Raw genomic sequence first — 19875 nt, 5'->3', positions numbered from 1 at the left:
CTTCTGGTTTCCCAGGCGTGTCCGCCTCTCTGAAGGTTTAGCTCTCCCTCCCACGGGATTTGGGTGCAGAGAACTGTTTATCCGGTCTGTTTCCTTCAGGTTCTGGCGGTGTCTCAGGCGCAGGGATCCTGCCGCTCCTGGGCCCTCCCCTACGGGAACCCAGAGGCCTTATACAGTTGCCTCTTGGGCCAGGGATGTGGGCAGGGGTGGGCAGTGTTGGTGGTCTCCTCCGCTCTGCAGCCTCAGGAGTGCCCACCTGATCAGGCGGTGAGGTCTCTCTCCCACGGGGTTTGGGAGCAGAGAGCTGCTGCGGGCCGGGATCCGCGGGTCCCATTTGTTGATTCTTGATCTTAGAACATAAGCCATTGGTGTTCTGTTTAGGAAATTTTCCCCAATGCTCATGTGTTCGAGATTCTTCCCCACTTTTTCTTCTATTAGTTTGAGTGTATCTGATGCAGTTGGACTCAAGCTTTGTACATGGTGATAAGGATGGATCAATCTGCATTCTTCTACATGCTGACCTCCAGTTGAACCAGCACCATTTGTTGAAAATGCTATTTTTTCATTGGATGGTTTTAACTCCTTTGTCAAAGATCAAGTGACTGTAGGTGTGTGGGATCATTTCTGGGTCTTCAATTCTATTCCATTGATTTACTTGTCTGTCTCTGTACCAATATCATGCAGTTTTTATCACTATTGCTCTATAATGCTGCTTGAGGTCAGGGATGGTGATTCCCCCAGAAGTTCTTTTATTGTTGAGTATAGTTTTTGCTATCCTGGGTTTTTCATTATTCCAAATGAATTTGCAAATTGCTCTTTCTAACTCCATGAAGGATTGAGTTGAAATTTTGATGGGGACTACATTGAATCTGCAGATTGCTTTTGGCAAGATGGTCATTTTTACTATATTAATCCTGCCAGTCCATGAGCATGGGAGATCTTTACATCTTCTGAGATCTTCAATTTCTTTCTTCAGTAACTTGAAGTTCCTGTCTGTCATACAGATCTTTAACTTGCTTGGTTATAGTCACACCAAGGTATTTTATATTATTTGGGACTATTGTGAAGGATGTTGTTCCCCTAATTTCCTTCTCAGCCTGTTTATCCTCCAGACCTAAACACAGTAAAAGCAATATAAAGCAAACCATTAGACAACATCAAACTAAACAGAGAGAAACTTGAGGCAATCCCACTAAAATCAGGAACTAGAAAAGGCTGCCCACACTATTCCTACTTATTCAATATAGTACTCATGAAGTTGTACCCAGAGCAATTAGACAAGAAAAAGAGGTCTAAGTGTCCCCTCCTAATCCTTCCACAGCCCACCACAGCAATGATGAGCAGTAATCTCTCAGGAGAACATTTCCAGTTTGCATCCATGACCATAATCTTAACCATTTCAAATGCTTACAGATTTCTCTGGTGAAATTTGTGGTAATAACATACATTATGAGAGTTCATAAAGTTTAGTTAAACGTATGAACAAAGAATGACTTCTGAACTTAACAACATTCTCCTTTTTAAAATTAAAATGAAATTGGGCTGGAGAAATGTCTCAGTGGCTAAGAGCACTGACAGCTCTTCTACACGTCCTGGGTTCAATTCCCAGCAACCACATCGTAGATCACAACCATCTGTAATGGGTTCCAATGCCCTCTTCTTTTGGTGTGTCTGAGGACAGCTACAGTGTGTGCATATAAATTAAATACATAATAAATAGTTTAAAAATCTTAGAAATAATAAAATGTAATAACACAACATCCACCCACTGAACAAGACTCATCCATGAGCATGAATGCAGCGCTCTACGAATTCAATGATGTTTCACATTACAGAATTTAGGCAGCACCTGTGTCAGCCTAGTGAAGTATCAAAGGTCAAAAATCTCTACTTTAACTAGTGAAGTTACCCACACTTTTAATCTCAGCACCGAGGGCGCAGAGACATGTAGAGTCCTGGTGAGATCATTCTGATCAAAATGATCTGAGATGTTGGTAAAAATATTCCCCCTGTAACTAGAGAGTCGCAACTATCGTGGAGAGAACCAGAGTTGGATTTCGAAGTCTAGGAGCTCACAACCTCCCGTGCATCCTCCTCCGGGGTTTCTTTTTTTTTTTTTTTTTCGGAGCTGGGGACCGAACCCAGGGCCTTGCCCTCGCTAGGCAAGTGCTCTACCACTGAGCTAAATCCCCAACCCCTCCTCCGGGGTTTCTAATGCTCTCTTCTAGTCTCCGCTGACAACTGCACTCCCATCATTCAAACACACCTAGACACACAATCATACACATGAATAAAAAAAGAAAAAGAGTCTAAAATTATTCTACTTGTACAATTCTGTGAACCTGGAGTTTTTACCTACACATGAAATTAAAAATTTCAAAGAATCAGAATACAAGGATCTCTACTGGGAAACATGAGGACAGTAAGGACAGGCAGAAGTGTCAACATCTATTATTGTCATCATATCTCTAGATCCTGGAAAATAGTTGTTACATCTTATAAACACTATTACTAACATGTTCATTCGATGGAGTGTCTCAGAATTCTCAGTTCCTCACTTTGTGAACGTGGATTGCTCTCTAAGCCACACAAACGTGTACCTTTAAGGAAAACTCAGTTTGTAAGATTCAGTAGATGACCTGATATGTCGGTGTTTGAGACTTCCCGATTCAATGGCTGCTGGCCTAGACTCAGAGGATGTTGCGGTCAGAATGAACAGGACAATTATCAGGGTAAGTATCTTCTCCTTTAGGATGCTAGGTCCCAGACCTGGAGCTGAGCTGGTGAGGCAGGGCACTAGAGAGTTCTGTTCCAGTAGTTCATCTTCCCATGACCCACCCAAACATCCTCGCTCACTACCTTTGTAAATTCTTAAGAGAACTCAACCAGTCTGCTTTGTTCAACATTATGAAATGAACACGTAATAGCAGAGTGTGGGTCTCTGTCTCCACCCTTCCAACAGGATGAAGACCTTTGTTACTCAGGCTCTCCTCCTGCTGCTCCTGGCTGTGCTGGCCCTGAACAGGCATTGGCATTCAGAGCATGAGTGTGTGTGTCCATAGAAAAAGGACCCAACATGGGAAACAAAAGGAGTCCAGCCCTACGGCTGCAGCACCAGGAATGTCCCCCTTCTCTCTAGCCTGTCCATAACCTTCTCTTCCTTTCTCCGTTTTACATCCTGCCCCTGCCCAGTGCTCCCTAATACCAGCTGTCCTCAGGGGATGGGTTGTTGAGGTCCATGGCGTCCTAGTGTAGAGTCAATCTCTAAAAGCCCACTGTACCTAGGGTCACACTGTGTTGGCTTTTTCGAAGCTCTCTGGCAGTTTGAGAGAATCAAGAGCAGAGGAGAGACTCCAAGGATGGTACCCTGTGCACCATGGATAGATCCGCAGAAGCCAGAGCACTGGGAGGAGAAAAGACAGGGAGGGGGCCCTGGATGATACTCAGTTTTTTAGAAAGTTATTTCAGAAACTGCTCCACACCTAGGACTATAGTGCAACTGGTGAGGGAGCCCAAATCAGAAATCCTAAATTTACAACTCTCCAAGGGGTTATCACAGATCCTCATGTTCAAGGTTTACCCTGGAAAATGCAACCCATCTCTAAAGAGAGCCAAGGGGCACTCTCCTGAATTTCCGTGCACTTTAAGACCAAACAAGTCCACTTAAAAAGGGCATATGGGAAGGACCCTGTTGAATGAGGGCCCTATCAAGGGTTGTGGACTGTTTGAGTGGCTGAGAGAGAGGTTCTTTACAGGATATCACACAATCCAGAGGAGGTACCTCTGAGATGTGCAGTCTCAAGGGTATTTCAGTCATGGTTGCTTTTTTTTTTAATTTGTTTTTTTTTTTTGTGGAAATATATGCTTACATCTATTTTTTTAATTTTAATTTTTATCTTTTATTGGATATTTTATGTATTTACACTTCAAATGTTACCCCTTTTGCCACTCTCTCATCTCCCTTCCCCTCCCTCTATCCCTCCCTTTCCTTCTATGAAGATGCTTGTACTCCCTCACACCCACCCACTCTCACCTCAACACCCTGGCATTCCCCTACACTGGGGCATCGAGCTTTCACAGGACCAAGGGCCTCTCCTCCCATTGATGCCAGACAATGCCATCCTCTGCTGTGTATGCTGCTGTAGACATGTGTCCCTTCATGTGTGCTTACATCTATTTTAAGAAAATAGTGTGTATGTGTTTCAGAATATCATATGATACCACATGAATCCATGTACAAAGTTATATTGTCATATATTACTTAAAATAAATTTTATTTGAATAAAGTAACTAAGTTAGGTAGGTCGGCTTTTTTGCATTTTGTAATGTTATGAAGAGGTAGAAGGCAAAAAATATTTTACATATCAAAAACTTTGTAGAATTTCCAAGGGTTTCCAAGCCTGCTGGCACAATGTTGTCTCTCAGTTAAACTTCTTTTCTTTTCCATCTTTATTAAATTGGGTATTTCTTATTTACATTTCAAATGTTATTCCCTTTCCCGGTTTCCAGGCCAACAACCCCCTAACCTCCCCCGTCCCCTTCTATATTTGTGTTCCCTTCTCCATCCTCCCCCAATTACCGCCCTCCCCCTAAGAATCCCTTTCACTGGGGGTCCAGTCGGCAGGACCAAGGGCTTCCCCTTCTACTCGTGCCCCAACAAGGCTATTTTCTGCTACATATGCAGTTGGAGGCCTGGGTCAGTCCATGTATAGTTTTTCGGTAGTGGTTTAGTCCCTGGAAGCTCTGGTTGGTAGGAATTGTTGTTCATATGGGGTCGCAAGCCCCTTCAGCTCTTTCAGTCCTTTCTCTGATTCCTTCAACGGGGGTCCCATTCTCAGTTCAGTGGTTTGCTGCTGGCATTCGCCTCTGTATTTGCTGTATTCTGTCTGTGTCTCTCAGGAGAGATCTATATCTGGTTTCTGTCAGCCTGCACTTCTTTGCTTCATCCATCTTATCTAGTTTTGGTGGCTGTGTGTGTGTGTGTGTGTGTGTGTGTGTGTGTGTGTGTGGGCCACATGTGGGGCAGGCTCTGAATGACTGTTCCTTCAGTCACTGCTCTAAACTTTGCTCCCATATCCCCTCCTATGGATATTTTTTTCTCCTTTTAAGGAGGAGTGGGAGCATCTGCATTTTGGTCATCTTTCTTCTTGAGCTTCCAGTGGTCTGTGGATTGCATCTTTTGTTATTCGAGCTTTTGGGCTAATACCCACTTAACAATGAGTGCATACCAAGTGTATTTTTCTGTGATTGGGTTACCTCACTCAGGATGATATTTTCCAGTTCCATCCATTTGCCTATGAATTTCATAGGTAAGTGCTAGTTTTTTTTTTTTTTTTTTTTTGAGCTGGGGACCGAACCCAGGGCGTTGCGCTTCCTAGGTAAGTGCTCTACCACTGAGCTAAATCCCCAGCCCCGCCTATGAATTTCATAAAGTCATTGTTTTTGATAGCTGAGTAGTACTCCATTGTGTAGATGTACCACATTTTTTGAATCCATTCTTCTGTTGAAGGGCATCTGGGTTCTTTCCAGCTTCTGGCTATTATAAATAAGGCTGCTATGAACATAGCGGAGCATGTGTCTTTGTTATATGTTAGGGCATCTTTTGGGTATATGCCCAGGAGAGGTATAGCTGGGTCCTCAGGTAGTGCAATGCCCAATTTTCTGAAGAACCTCCAGACTGATTTCTAGAGTGGTTGTACCAGTTTGCAGTCCCACCAACAATGGAGGAGTGTTCCTCTTTCTCCACATCCTCTTCAGCATCTGCTGTCATCTGAGTTTTTGATCTTAGCTATTCTCACTGGTGTGAGGGGGAATCTAAGGGTTGTTTTGATTCCCTGATGATTAAGGATGTTGAACATTTCTTTGAGTGCTTTTCGGCCATTTGATATTCCTCAGCTGAGAATTCTTTATTTAGCTCTGTACCCCATTTTTAAAAATAGGGTTATTTGGCTCTCTGGAGTCTAACTTCTTGAGTTCTTTGAATATTTTGGATCTTAGCCCTCTATCAGATGTTGGATTGGTGAAGACCTTTTCCCAATCTGTTGGTTGCCATTTTGTCCTAATGACAGTGTCATTTGCCTTACAGAAGCTTTGCAGTTTTATGAAGTTCTATTTGTTGATTCTTGATCTTAGAACAAAAGCCATTGGCGTTTTGCTCAGAAAAATTTTCCCCAGTGCCCATGTGTTCGAGATGCTTCCCCACTTTCCCTATTCTTTCAATATGTCATGTGATCAGAAGATCTCAAGCATTATTAGGCCTCCCTAAGTAAGTGATTGAGAATCTGTCAGGTGAATCAAATTGTTCCAGACCCTGGGATGTGCAAAGAAAAGCAGGTGAAATTCACTACCCTGTGATTGGAGTTAAGGCTTAGCTTTGAAAAGAACAGTGTACCTGAGTTCATTCCCGTGCATCATCAAAGGACCAACCTCCTGTTATTCCAGCCCCATGAGACTAGATGCTGTCTTCTGGATTGCAAAACCATCTCGAATCAGTTGGCAGGTAATAGACACACGCGCACACACACACACACACACACACACACACACACACACACACACATCTGTAAAACAAGTTTCAGCTAGTTGTGACGTTGTCGCATGTGGCTGACTAGTCTGCTTGCTATTGCTGTGACAAAATACCACGCCCAAAAATCACCTGAGGAAGAAAGTTTATTTCATCTGACGAGTCCCAGGACACATTTCAACATTGAGGTAGGCATTCAAGGGAAGAACGTGGAGACCGGAACACTCCATGAAGCACTGCTGCTTACTGGTGCATGGGTATTATGCCGGTAGGAATGTCTCTGCATCACAACCTCTTCAGAAGAGAGAATGGGGTCCCCAGGGATCAGAGTCACAGAGAGCTGTGAGCAGCCATGTGGATACTAAGAACCCAACACAGCTTCCCTGGAAGAGGAAACTGAGCCCTTACCGTCTGAACACTTTCAACAGGTTCATGCTTTCTGCCTTTAAGCTGAGCATTCAGAAGGGAGACGCAAAAAACTCTTTCTATTCCAGATCAGCATAAACTCCTTAGCAATTCCCAGCCCAGAGAATTTCATATAATTAGACCCTGTCTTCTGGTAATATTAACAAAAATATTTAATTATAATAAAATATTTAACTCTATTAAAACAAATGTTTAATGATAATTATTTAATAATAAAATATTGTTCTTATAGCTAGTGAGCTATCTCGGCAACAAAAAGTCCTTGTTCTTGCAAAGGAGAACTGCATTCCGAGTATAGACCTTAGGCCACACACAACCTTCTATTATTCCACTTCCACTCTTTTTGTTGCCTTCTTTTTATAGGCAACTGACTATATTACACCCCCTGCACAAACATACACACATAGACACACACAGACAGATCTAGATACGCACACACACACACAGACACACAGACACACAGATACACACACACACACACACACACACACACACACACACACACACACACACACTGGGCCACAGACAAAGAGAGAGAGCCTGACAAAGAAAGACAGAGGCAGACATCGAGAGATCCAAAACCCACATATACATAAAGTTACAGGTACACTATGTATAGCCTATATGTTTCTGTTACACTACATTTTCTCATATTTAAATAAAAAATGTTTAAAGACACAACCCCCCATTATTTAGTGGGAACAATGAAGGCCCTTAAGGGAATGCAAACATCCAAAAATAGATCTTTCATTTCCACCACAATTATGCTTTGAAAAATAGTTAGCGCTCTTTTAAAATATCATTCTTGCATTCAAGCAGTTACAATATCTTCAATATAGCAAATGTCTCAAGACACTTGGTACAGTGCAGGTAAATATGGATTGGTGAACATCCATAAATGCAAAATACCACTGAGGTCCATTCACTTCCTACATGTGCAAAGATCCTGATATCAAAATGTCTGAGAGTTGCTGACTTGTTCTTCCCAGGATGGATGCAGAAGGCTGTTGTCAACAGGACCAGCACAGGGAATAGTGTAAGTGAAAGAATAAAGATTTAAACTATCCCCCACTGACCCTTCTGTGAGGACAAGTGCACCTCACAGCAAAGAATAACATAACACGTTTTGGGGAGGTAGCCTGGCCATAGCCACCACAAACCATTTGGCCTTGATAAGGCCTGACTCAAGAGTCCTGAGAGAAACAAAAACTAGGGTCAGCTTGCCCCAGAAGCAGGGTGGCCTAGAGTTCAACTGAGCCCAAGTTACAAACCAATGAAATTGCTTTGTGCGACTGTTGCTAACTACCTATGTAATTTTCCCTATAAATACCTTCCCCTAATTGAGCTTGGGGTCAACTCCTTTGTCTCCTGTGTGAGATATGTGTCGTCCCCAGAGCTCTGGTTCCTCAAATACACCTCTTGTTTATTACATCAAGGCCAGTTTCTCGTGAGTTCTTGGGGGTTGCGTCGTCTCGAGATTTGAGTGGGGGGTCTTCCCCACCCCGGTGGTCTTTCATAAGCAACTTGTCTCCAGATGTAGATCCCAGGAGTTCATCTTTCTATTAACCAACCACCTGTCCATGTCACTCCCATAGAAAATTCTAAGGCAGGGAGCCTCCCTGATGTCAGACTTATGAAATGAACCGGGAACTGACTTGATCCATATCTCTCATCCCTCAAGTTGGGGTCTACTAAGCTCCATGCTTCCACTTTTTAAGGAGGACGACCCTGACTCAGAAACTGATGGAAGCCTGTAAGTGCCACATCTGAGTTGAATTCAACTGACACAAGTTCCACTTTCCTTTTGGGACCTTGGGAGGACCACAGGCCTGGAGGGAATCAGGGCACTGGGCTTGCAGACACAGGTGGAGAAGGGAGTGGATGTTCTGTTGGACAAATTGGGGATGTGTACCCTCCCTAGCAAGGTCAGGCCATTTCCCTCTGGACCCTGCATTCACCAGTGTGGGTCATATGAAAATAAAAAAAAAAAGCCTGATTTACACAAATATGTAGGGGAAATATTTTAATGCTATTACCAGATAATTTTGGATACACATCTTTGATACTACAGTAAAATAAAGATACATTAATATTTGTTTAAACAGGGTTCATGAGTCCTACCTTGGACTTGAAGTGAGGAGAAATTGCTGATTCTTTTTTTTTTTTTTTTTTTTGGCTGTGTGGCCAGCTTTGTGCGCCAATCTGTATAACTATTTAAATAAGGTTATTGTCAATATTGTCTTAGTTAGGGTTTTATTGTAGTGAAGACATGCCATGACCATAGCAGCTGTTATGAAGGAAAATATTTAATGGCAACTGGCTTACAATTTTAGTTGTTTAGCCCATTATCATCATGGTGGGAGGCATGGAGCTATATAGGCAGAGAGGGTTCTAGAGAAGGAGCTAAGGGTTCTACATCCTAATGGGCAGGCAAGAGGAAGTGAATATCACACCAGACCTAGCTTGAGCATCTAAGATGTCAAAGCCCAGCCCCTTAGTGAAAAGGCTTCCTCCAACAGATCCACACCTACGTCAACACCTCCTAATGGTGCTACTCCGTATGGGCCAAGCATTCAAATACATGAGTCTATGGGGGTTGTTCCTACTCAAACCACCACAGTACACATCCATGCATGTAAATCTCCCTCAGTGTTTACATTTATATCATCTTTCAGTGTACAGTAAGACCAAGGTGCGACATCAATTCTGAGGAGTGGTGCTAGAGAGACAGTAGCACTTGAGATTTAAGAGCCTTCTTCCATACTTTCTACCGAGTTCTGTTCCAATGAAGAGAATTCCAATGTTATACTCATACATTAAAAATATATTCATATATAGCACTTTGATAGATAATGTGCATTACATATAATACATATCTGGAGATATTGCCTAGTAGCTGTGTTCAGTGTATTTTCCTTATGTGCACAAGACCCTGAATTTGAACCCAAATATGTAGGTTTGCTGGGAGAGAATTGCTGTCACCATTCCTGCTTGGGTATAGACCCTGCATGCTCCAGTACCAACATACCTGGTAAGGTGTGCCCCATTGCTGCAATAGTGCCTTATCTGTTGCGATGCAGCTGAGTATTTTCAAGTTCAATTTAAGAGGGGTGGGGGTCGGGGGTCTCACATCAAGCACTGTCACCCAGTAAGCCAGTGGAAAAGACTATGACTGTCATAGGTCCCAGTGGAGAGGCCACAGCTCTTGTTTTGCTAAATGGACATGATGCACCTGCAAAACTGCCTTATGGACATTGGTGTTTGTACTCAGATTGTGTTGTCAGCCTCATTTAGTCTTTGGAGTGGTGGAGTACTCCAGAGATTCATAAGTGGTTAGGATCCTGAGAACAATTGCTTTTACTGTGGCATCACAATGCATAGCCGTAGACAGAGCATGGAAGTTGCACATCTGTCACTCACACCCAAGGCTTTGAGGCAACATCATAAAAGATGCACAAAGAGAATGAAGGAGACAGTGGAGTAGAGCTTTGTATGCGTGTGGAACACTTCCTTCTGGAGAGAGACCTTGGGAGCCCTGGAAACTGTCAAGGTTTGCAGAAGACTTCTCCAAAGATTACACAAGCAGTCGGACCTGGTGGGGAAAAGAGAATCTCCTCCCAGCACATTGCATGGTTTTATTTTTATTTTTTTATTTTTATTTTTTGTGCAGGAATGATAAGGATTCAGCTTTCATATGCTGGCGTGGGTTTTCCAGGGATGCATTTGTCTTTGAATCATCCATGGACCTGTAAGTAACCTTGAACAGTAGTATGAACAATCCCAGCAAACTGACCAGCTCACTAAGCTGAATTTCCAATTGGAAAGCAATTGGTTGCACCTAAGGATGAGCTGATTGCCCCAATGGGATAATTTTTTTGTCTACCTTTAATGAATAGATGTCCAATCACGAGTGAATCTATATCTATTCCTCTTTTCCCAAGACACACAACACTTTGCTTTCTCTTTTCTTCTTCTCTTTCCACACTTACTCACTTCCAATATCTTTTTCACTCTTTCCTTTTCTCTTTTTCTTTCTTTTCATTTCTTATGTCTTCCTTTCCATTTCTTTTTCCATTCAAGTCCCTTCCCTTTGATCTCCCTCTTCTACCTTATTCCTTTTTCTCACCAAAAGGTGGCTTTCATTATTTCATGTGCAACTTATGTTGCTTTTTTCATCACTGCCATGATACCAGAATGGTGCAGCCATCTCTGCACCTCTGATCTCATCAGACCACTTATATCGGAGCACAGAGCTCGTTCAGCTCTGCTTTTCTCTCCTGTAACCACCATTTCTTTAGCCTTCACTAATTTCAATGGCCTTAAGTGTCATTAACTGATGTCACTCCCTGCTTTTCTCTAGTTTCATCTAGAGGTCTTCAGTGTTTTCAGACCACCAACCTGGCCAATTCATTTTTTAATTTTTTCTATAATTAATTGTTTTCTCATATATTATGTTATGGACTGAGTCTATACCAAAGCTGGATTTGAACTCCTGAAGCTCCTGTTTCTACTGCCCAAGTGTGTGTGTGTGTGTGTGTGTGTGTGTGTGTGTGTGTGTGTGTATGTATGTGTGTGTATGTGTGTGTGTGTATGTATGTGTGTGTATGTGTGTGTATGTATGTATGTGTGTGTGTGTATGTATGTGTGTGTATGTATGTATGTGTGTGTGTGTATGTATGTGTGTGTATGTATGTGTGTGTGTATGTGTGTGTGTGTATGTATGTATGTGTGTATGTGTGTGTATGTATGTGTGTGTATGTGTGTGTATGTATGTATGTATGTGTGTGTGTGTATGTGTGTGTGTGTGTGTGTGTGTGTGTGTGTGTGTGCCATCACATCTGTGATTTTCATTTTCCTTCTTTTTTCTTATGGAGATCATGGTCTTATTATATAGGATGAGCTAAGTCTCTGAGCTAAAGTGATCCGCCCATACAATCCTCCAACAAGTGTCAGGCTTGTGCCATCACTGCAGACCCCTGTGCTTCCATTGGGCATATATAATCAATCACTTCTACAGCAATCACCTACCATTTCCCATCTGGACATGTGGCCTTTCCAGACTCTAGAACGGAGATGCTGAGGGAGACAGCGTCTCTCGGTTACACCACGCCATCCGTGTCTTCCTTTCTGTGTTTGTACCACAGAACCAATGCACTGACAAATACTCTAAGTCCCATCTTGAAACTGTGTAGAGAATTGAGTCCCTTCTGCTGTTTCAGTTGCTCACATGGCAGTTGAAGTGGCTGTCATGTCCAGCCTGGAAGACTAGATTGTGCCTTAAACTTTTCTCTACCATGTCATTCAAAATGTCCATGCTTTAAGCAAGGTTGCCTTTATCGTCTTCAGTACCCACAAGTCCTGGAGTACTTCTCATCTCCTCTCCCACAAGACTACTCAACACATGCTTAGAGCCACTTTTCCCCTAGAACATAGAGAGGTTGTGGTCATGGGTGTAAGCACTGAAAGATCCTCTTGCTTACTAAGAACACAGCGACAACCACAAGTAACAAACCACACAACCACAACTTCCTGCAGACACATGACAGGTTCCTCCATGTCCTTCAGATCTTTCTTCACAGTCCAGTGAAGGCCTTTGCTGAGCACCCCAGTAAAAGCAATCACAAGCCTTGTCTCACATCCATATTTTGTACTACCCATCACCTAGCACTTCACATGTCCTGTAGGGACACTTACTCTGAGTGACTTCTCTCTTCCACTCGGACATTGCTAGCAATACTGGCCTTTTAGACCTTTGTTGTATCCTGCTGCAAAAGTTCTTTGCCATGTAGACAATGTTCAGTAAACATTGTTGAATGGATGAGCCCCTCTTTCCTCTGGAGAGATGTCTTCATTAGTGGCATTTGAGGCCAGTACTCCTCTGTGCCAGCTGTAGCACAAAGTCCTTATACACTAAGCACTCATCCTAGGCTACTCTAACAAGTACTGTTCAACAGCACCTGCATGGAGTTCTGAGGACAACTGGGAAACATTCTGTCCATCCACCATCAGATGATTGGAATCAGACCCCTAGGCTTGGCAACAATTACCTTTACCACCCAAATCACCAGCCCAGGGATTACTTTTATTTTCTTTAGAAGACATGATCTTCAATTAATGGACCGTACCTTCAATGAAATAAAACCTAAGTCATATTCTTGTTTTTGGTTTCATGTTTTTCCATATGTACACATGTGTGTGTCGTGTGCATGTACATGGGTATGTGTATTCAAATGCGTGTGTGAGTGATGTGCATGTGCGGACCAGAATTGACATGAGTGTCTTCCTCAATCAAAATTCCCATTATTTACTGAGGTATGGTCTCTCATTGAACCCAGAGCTCACTGATTTGGATAGTCTGCCCAGCCACTTTGCTATAGGATTTCCTCCACCTCCACTTCCAGAGGGCTAGCATTGCTGGTGGGGATCCAGCTGTGCCTACTGGCTTTTCTTTGGGTTCAGGAGATCCAACACTACCATCCTCATGCTTGGTCAGTGATTACTTTATCCACTGAAGCATCTTCCTAGGCCCATGTTTTGGCTTTTGAGACAGAGCCTTATGTAACCCAGTGTTGTGTAGCTATTTCCTCCAAGGAAGTGCTCCCCTTTGACTGGAGGAGGGGGACTCTTAAGACCCAGGAAGCTTATGGATTTTACAAGCTCAGAAGGCTCCTGAAACACATAGGGTCCAGTGGCCCCTCTCCCTGTCTATAAAAGCCATAAGCAATTGCCAAGAGAGAAACAGTTTTGGCTGGGCAAGCTGCCTGTAAGTTTGGCTTTTGGTGCTGAAGTTACAAGGGAGTCATTCATGTTTTTTAATGAACCTTCCTTCACCCAGACTTCTGTAAGTGACCATGCTGTATTCGTAATGACTGAGACAGTTTTCCTGTTCAAGAATCAGGTGTCCTTAGCATAAGGTTCTGTTCATTGAGATTTTCCCCTCTGGGTGACCCCCCACAGTCACTTCACTTCAGTTTAGTGCTAGAAAGGTCTCTTGAGTAAAAGGAAAGCCTTTAGGGCAACAGTGGATGCCTTCCTGGGAATCCATGCCTATTTCCATTTGACCCGAGCAAGGGGTATGGCTGGCTCTAAGGTCATCAATGGCACAAGAGTGGTCATGAAACACTATGTGGGTCTTGAGGGCATTCAGAAGACTTAGCAGTTAAGAGCACTGTCTGTTACAGCAGATGTTGTGTGTTTGGTTCTTACTGTCTCCATTTTAGTTCACACTTGTCTAGGGACTTGAGGAACTCTTCTGATATCCACAGACTCTAGGCATGTAATTATTACACAGACAAAAGTACAGGCAGATAAAAAAACACATAAAATTCAAAAAATACTCTGTGGACCTTCAGATAGTTAAAGGGAAGGATTGAATGTAACATGCAAAGGAAAAGAGCAGCTCAGTGACATCCAAGCAACCTGTCCCTCATTACTTCAGAGATTCCTTTGTGGCCAGCAGGAACAATGGCAGCCCCAGTTTGGTGCAGGGTGGGTGACAACTCCAAGCTGCATACGTGTCAGCTAAGGACTTTTGTTCAGAAAATTCTGTTCAGGTGAAGATGAGATTCTTGCCTGAAAATGGAAAGAATTTCAGGACACCCAGTAGGAAGGAAAGTTCAAGTTTATTAGGAAGAGAAATGGATAGACAAACATGAGTTGAAATAGAAAGAGAGGCACCTAGGAAAGCATAGATATGTCCAAGACAAGACATGTTTACTATTTGTCTCTTCTTGCTTTGATTGGGTTTACTCATTAAGCAAACCACGGGCAGAATTCACCTAAAATTTTTCCTAGATCCTCATGTTCAAGATGGAGGATCATACATACAGCTCAAGGGAAACTAAAGTTAGGTCTCTGATGGAGGTCTCACAGGCCTGCATCTCCTGGATCAGGAGAGATGACTGTGGAAGACACACAGGTCAGCATGGAGAGGAGTGGTGCTCAGGTCTGGCCTGAACTCACTTCCTTATGTCATACTGACAGGAGACAGAGACCTGGACACAGAGGCCAGCCACTGAGAGAAAAGTCAGGAGCTTTTGAAGCCACACAAGGTACGTAACTTACCCTATAGAAGGAAGTAATGGAGAACAAATTCTGATTGGAAATTGTTCATCCATGATTTCTGACAGAAAGCCACATTAAAAACAAATCCAGTATAGCCAGCCAACCCAGCTCAGGAATGTGTTCTCCTATTACTTCCTTTTCTACTGACACATATGCATCAGATCTCTGGGCACTGTCCATACCTATGGCAATAGAGAATAAGACCTGCTAAGAGATCACAATGATAGGGCCAAGAGAGAAAAATGTGATAGCCCACAATGGGTACCCGTCTTCCCTAATGCAAGGTCTCAGGAACCAGCTCAACACTTAATGACTGGCAGCCAGAGTGTGGATGCCTCTTTCCCACCTGTGGGAAGAACACAGTGAGAGACTGAGGAAGGAGTGCAGTTGCAGGAATGGGAGGAGTGTCCTGGTCAAGTGCCAGGGGAGCTTCTAAAACTGTGACTGAAGTCCGTGGACTGAGGAGAGAACACAATGTACGATTTCATGTAAGGAGGACTAACTGGCCTTCTGTAGGTCTGTCCTGAGCAGGGACCATCTCTGTGACATTTCTCTGTCTGTAGAAAATCTGAATCAGGTCTCCATCTCCTCCGTTAAAAGGGCAGTGGATCTTTCTATTATTTCCTTTATGCTTTATGATAGAGCTAGTGTCAGCCCATGGTCCCCAGTGCCTCTGTGCATACATCTTTCCTGGAATGAGGCAGGGTACATTTATGTCTTGGCCTTGGATTTTCAAGGGAGAAAGAACTCAGACCCTGCCCCTTCCTTACCTTTATTTCTTCTGTACCACAAGATACACCACAGTTCCTATCACCAAAGTCCCAACAATCAGGCCGATGAGAATTGCCATGATGGGGATGGTTGTTGAAGGCTCTGGTGAGGGAGGGGAAGGAAGAGTGAGGATTCTGACCCTAGCTCTCAACCCTGATCCTGCTCTAGTTCTTTAAAGAGCTCACTTTCCCCTACAGCAGAGTGTGTGCTCACATCCCCTCCTCACCCCACTTCAGAGTGAGAGGCTCAGGGAGCCCTTCGTGGTGCACATGACACGTGTATCTCTGCTCCTCTCTAGAAGGAACCATCACTGCCGCCCATTTCTGGAAGGTTCCATCCCCTGCAGGCCTGGTGTCTGGCAGCTCCATGTCCTGGGTGTGGTTGATCCCATCCCTCTGCCAGGTCAGGGTGATGTCAGCTGGGTAGAAGCCTAAGGCCCAGCACCTCAGGGTGACGTTGCCATCAGGTCTTACTTGGTGGGTCAGATGTGTTTTGGGGGCATCTGAGGGGAACAATTGGAAAATTCAGGTATTTTGCATTCCTCTTGGGGATTGATCAGCGCTCACGTGACCAACCCTGAAATGGATGGGAGATGTGGAGGAGAGAGGGAGCAGCGTCCACACAGAAGCCCAAACTCAGCAGGTGGATGATCTATTGATGGCCGTATTTTATAATAACCATGAGGTATCCATGAGGCAGTACCGACCAGGAGACTATAGTCTCCCTCTAGACAAATATAATTCTGGTTATGACTAGAAAGGGGGTCTGAGGGGTTGGCAACCCTTGCTCAGATATTCAATGTCGTCATGCATGGACAGTGAACAGGCCTTGAGAGAGGCCATGATGCACCATGCAAATGAGAGGGACCTGCTGCTTAACTGATGCCCTGAACTATCCTGGGAGAAGTGTGAATCCTCTGGAGAGCCCTTCTCTCTGTCATGTTGATACAGGAAACTGAGGAGCCCTCTCTCCCCTTTGATGCAAGACAGTGTAAGTATTCCAGCTGCTCCCTGCTGAGAAGGAGGCCTCAGGGAGACAGGAGCTCCAATCTCAGAGGGAGAAGGAGTTGTCAAGGGTTTTTCTTACCAGAGCGCAGCAAAGTCTTCTTTCCAAGTTCCAGGCATCTAAGAAGCCTTTCTGAGCACGTTCCTCTCAGGTAAGTCATCCAGCTTTCTCCCACTCCTTCGGTTTCCCATATGCTTAACCAACTTTTAGCTATCTCGCCTTCTGCTCTCCAAGAGATCATGTCCTCATTCAGAGTGACGTAATCGTAGTCATAATAGGTGAGCCGGTAATCACCTCGGAGGAAGGTCCCATCATTTGCCAAGTTGCAGCCAAAAACTTCCTGCAGGGTGCGATAATCTGCCCCAGTCCCATTCAGCCTATGGTAACTGTGAGGCTTCTCCCCCTCCCAGGATTCTGTCTCAATCTAAACCCCTAACCAGGTCACAGTCTGTGGTTCTCTCAGGTTAAAGGTCTCCAGGGGCCCCTTGGACTACGTCTGAATCTCTGACTTGGGATCCTAGAGTGGAGCTTATTGGGTCAGACCGTGAGGGCAATGAGATATCATGATCTCAGCCCTGAGGTGACTCACCATTCCTGCTGTGTCGATTTTCATTTGCTATATACCTAAGAATCCGTCCTTTTGACAGTGTCAGGCTCACGACTTGTGTTGTCTCCTTCTCCCAATATTCAGGTGGCTCCTGCTCTATCCAAGCAGCCCGAGGTTGCATACTCGCATTGGGAGCTTGGCTGTCGAATCCCTGAAACTGGATGGAGTCTACATAGCTGACCTGGATCAACCGGGGCTCTGTCATTCCAGGCTCCAAAATCACAGTGTTGAAAGTCTGCAGCCAGTGTGAACCTGTGGGTGGTGCACATTGAGACCCTGAGTTTTCACCCTGACCCAGAACAGGTTGGTAGCGAACAGAGCAGGGGTTTTGTGGGGCCTCTGGACCTGAGTGAAGGAGAGGGTCAGGGGTCCTCCAGCTAGGGTATCAAAAGGGTCTGCTCAGGCTAAGGAGAAGATGCAGGGATGGGGATTCCAGGAGGTGCATAGCATTCTGCTCCCCCAAAGGCCGTTTCTCTGTAGGCCCCTCACCCACCTGCACAATACCCGGTCCGGTCCAAGGTCCCCAACAGGACGAGGAGGAAGAGGAGGAGGGTGCTTGGTATAAGATTCCTCATCTTCCAAGATGTGTAGAGTCTTAATCAGGACTGGTATCTCTTCACCTTATAACCCTAATGTGGCTGATGCTGGTTGGTTTCTCTTACATTTCCCATAGTTAGTGATGTATACCTGATGGGGTGGGTCTTGGAGAGATTAGTTCCTGGGGGTGGGGCGTTTCTAGAGACCTGCTTCTCTGCCTTGCACCAAGTTCTCCCTCCTGGTGTCCTGCAGTATCTAACCAGAAGTCTGTCCTTTCGGTCCAGGTCACAACATCTTTGAGTCCTTGCCCAGTGGCCAGTAAGTCAGTGATTGTCAAACCTTTCAATGTCTGAGTATCTGTGCTTGCTTAGACATTGTATAGCCTTCCATGGTGACTGTGCTTTTTTTTTTTTAAATTATACTAATCCATATCTCTCATGTTTTGTTTCAGTGCAGATCTTGATAACTAATTGCATGTAAGCTGAGTAAAAAGAGAAAGAACTGTTTTCCAACATGAAGTGGTGCTGTCAGCACAGCATTTTGGATATTTAACATTTCTGGGAGTCCTTATTTTCTTCTTCCCCACTGTAGATATTAGGATTTTGTGTTTTCTTTGTAGCATTTTTTAAATAGAAACACAGAAAATTGCACTTCCTCAGATATATTTTAGGAGAAACAATCTCAAGGCTCACTTTCATTTGCATGTATTTTTGTGTCTCTGTGTGTATGCAAGGAGTAGGGACTCTTAAGTTGCAGAAGAGGCTGTATGCAAGGAGTAGGGACTCTTAAGTTGCAGAAGAGGCTGTGGAAAACCCTGGATCTGGAGTCATGGACCATGTGAACTTCTAGACTGAAGTGCTTGGAAATCAACTCTGGTCTTCTGCAAGAGCAGCAAGGGCTGATTAGTTTTCTTTTGAGACAGCATCTCAGTATGTATCCCTAGCTGGCCTGGGAATGGCTATGTAGAGCAGACTGGCCTAGCACTCAGACATCTATCTACCCCTGGCTCCAAATTGCTGGGATGAAAGGAATTTGCAAACCAAGTGGGCTAATTGTAATTTTTTATTGATAAGTTACTAAAATGGCACAGGCGATACTTCTTCAAGGTTGTCAACACTGATGTCTTCAAACATCATTGAATCCTTCATTATTGGTGCCTTCTCATCCACAGGAGAACCTTGTACTGTGAGTGGATGCTAGGTTAATGAAGGTTATTTTGAAGTAGTTTGTTCTTTTTCTAAGTCCTTCTCATACAATTGCCTAGACCCAGTCATTAATATGGCTACATATTTTTCATAGAAATCCTTGGAATCATTAAGAAGCCCTTAGTTTGATGGTGTAGAAGTCAACTGCTCCAAAACAAAACAAAACAAAAACAAAAACAAAACAAAACAAAACAAAAACTAATGCTCTTTGGGATCTTAGATATTATCGTCGTTGTAGTCAACTGGGGACAGGTCTACTGGATGATGAATGGACTTTTATACTTTTTATGTTGTATGAGGAAGACAATATATTTCTAAGTATATTGCACAGGAGTTCAGGGTGGGCAGGAAGAAGAGCTCCAGGAGCCCAGTTTGGAAATAGATGGAGGATTCACATTTTGGGGAAATGATTGTTACTTAGCAAGGTCCTTTGTTAAGCATCCTGGAATGAGATCAGGTACCTGTGATTGAGGAGATGTCTAAAACGAATGCTGCACAGTTCTGGAAAATTAGCATGAATCTCTCTTCCTGTCGTCTTAGTGATGTGTCTCTGAGTTCAGTCCTGGCTGATCTTGATTCAGTCCTGTCATAGGCTCTGTTCCCAGGGCTGGTATTGCTGCTTTGTATGTTATGTTCTAGCATTCTGCAGCCTAAGATTTACCTGGAGGTGAGGTTTTCCTCTGGGGAGTCTTCCAACAAGCTTCAGTGATTCCCTAGTGAGAACCTGTTTTGTTTTC

General features: G+C 43.9%; 1 protein-coding gene and 1 pseudogene across 1 annotated transcript; one reads left to right on the top strand and one right to left on the bottom strand.

The window, feature by feature from the left end:
• Positions 15786-17640, bottom strand: H2-m10.6l (histocompatibility 2, M region locus 10.6 like). The gene is made up of 4 exons (XM_087598472.1): positions 17379-17640; positions 16871-17146; positions 16011-16286; positions 15786-15886 (listed from the first exon to the last, which is right to left on the bottom strand). The coding sequence occupies exons 1-4, from the start codon at positions 17599-17601 to the stop codon at positions 15786-15788; spliced, it is 876 nt and encodes a 291-aa protein (XP_087454598.1). The 5' UTR covers positions 17602-17640.
• On the top strand, positions 15787-17933 carry RT1-M10-ps2 (RT1 class I, locus M10, pseudogene 2; annotated as a pseudogene).

Source organism: Rattus norvegicus, chromosome 20 (genome assembly GCF_021556685.1).
Source record: "Rattus norvegicus strain SHRSP/BbbUtx chromosome 20, alternate assembly SHRSP_T2T, whole genome shotgun sequence".
Taxonomy (NCBI): Eukaryota; Metazoa; Chordata; class Mammalia; order Rodentia; family Muridae; genus Rattus; species Rattus norvegicus.
Note: the sequence above shows the minus strand (reverse complement) of the source record. Positions and strands in the feature narration are given on the sequence as shown.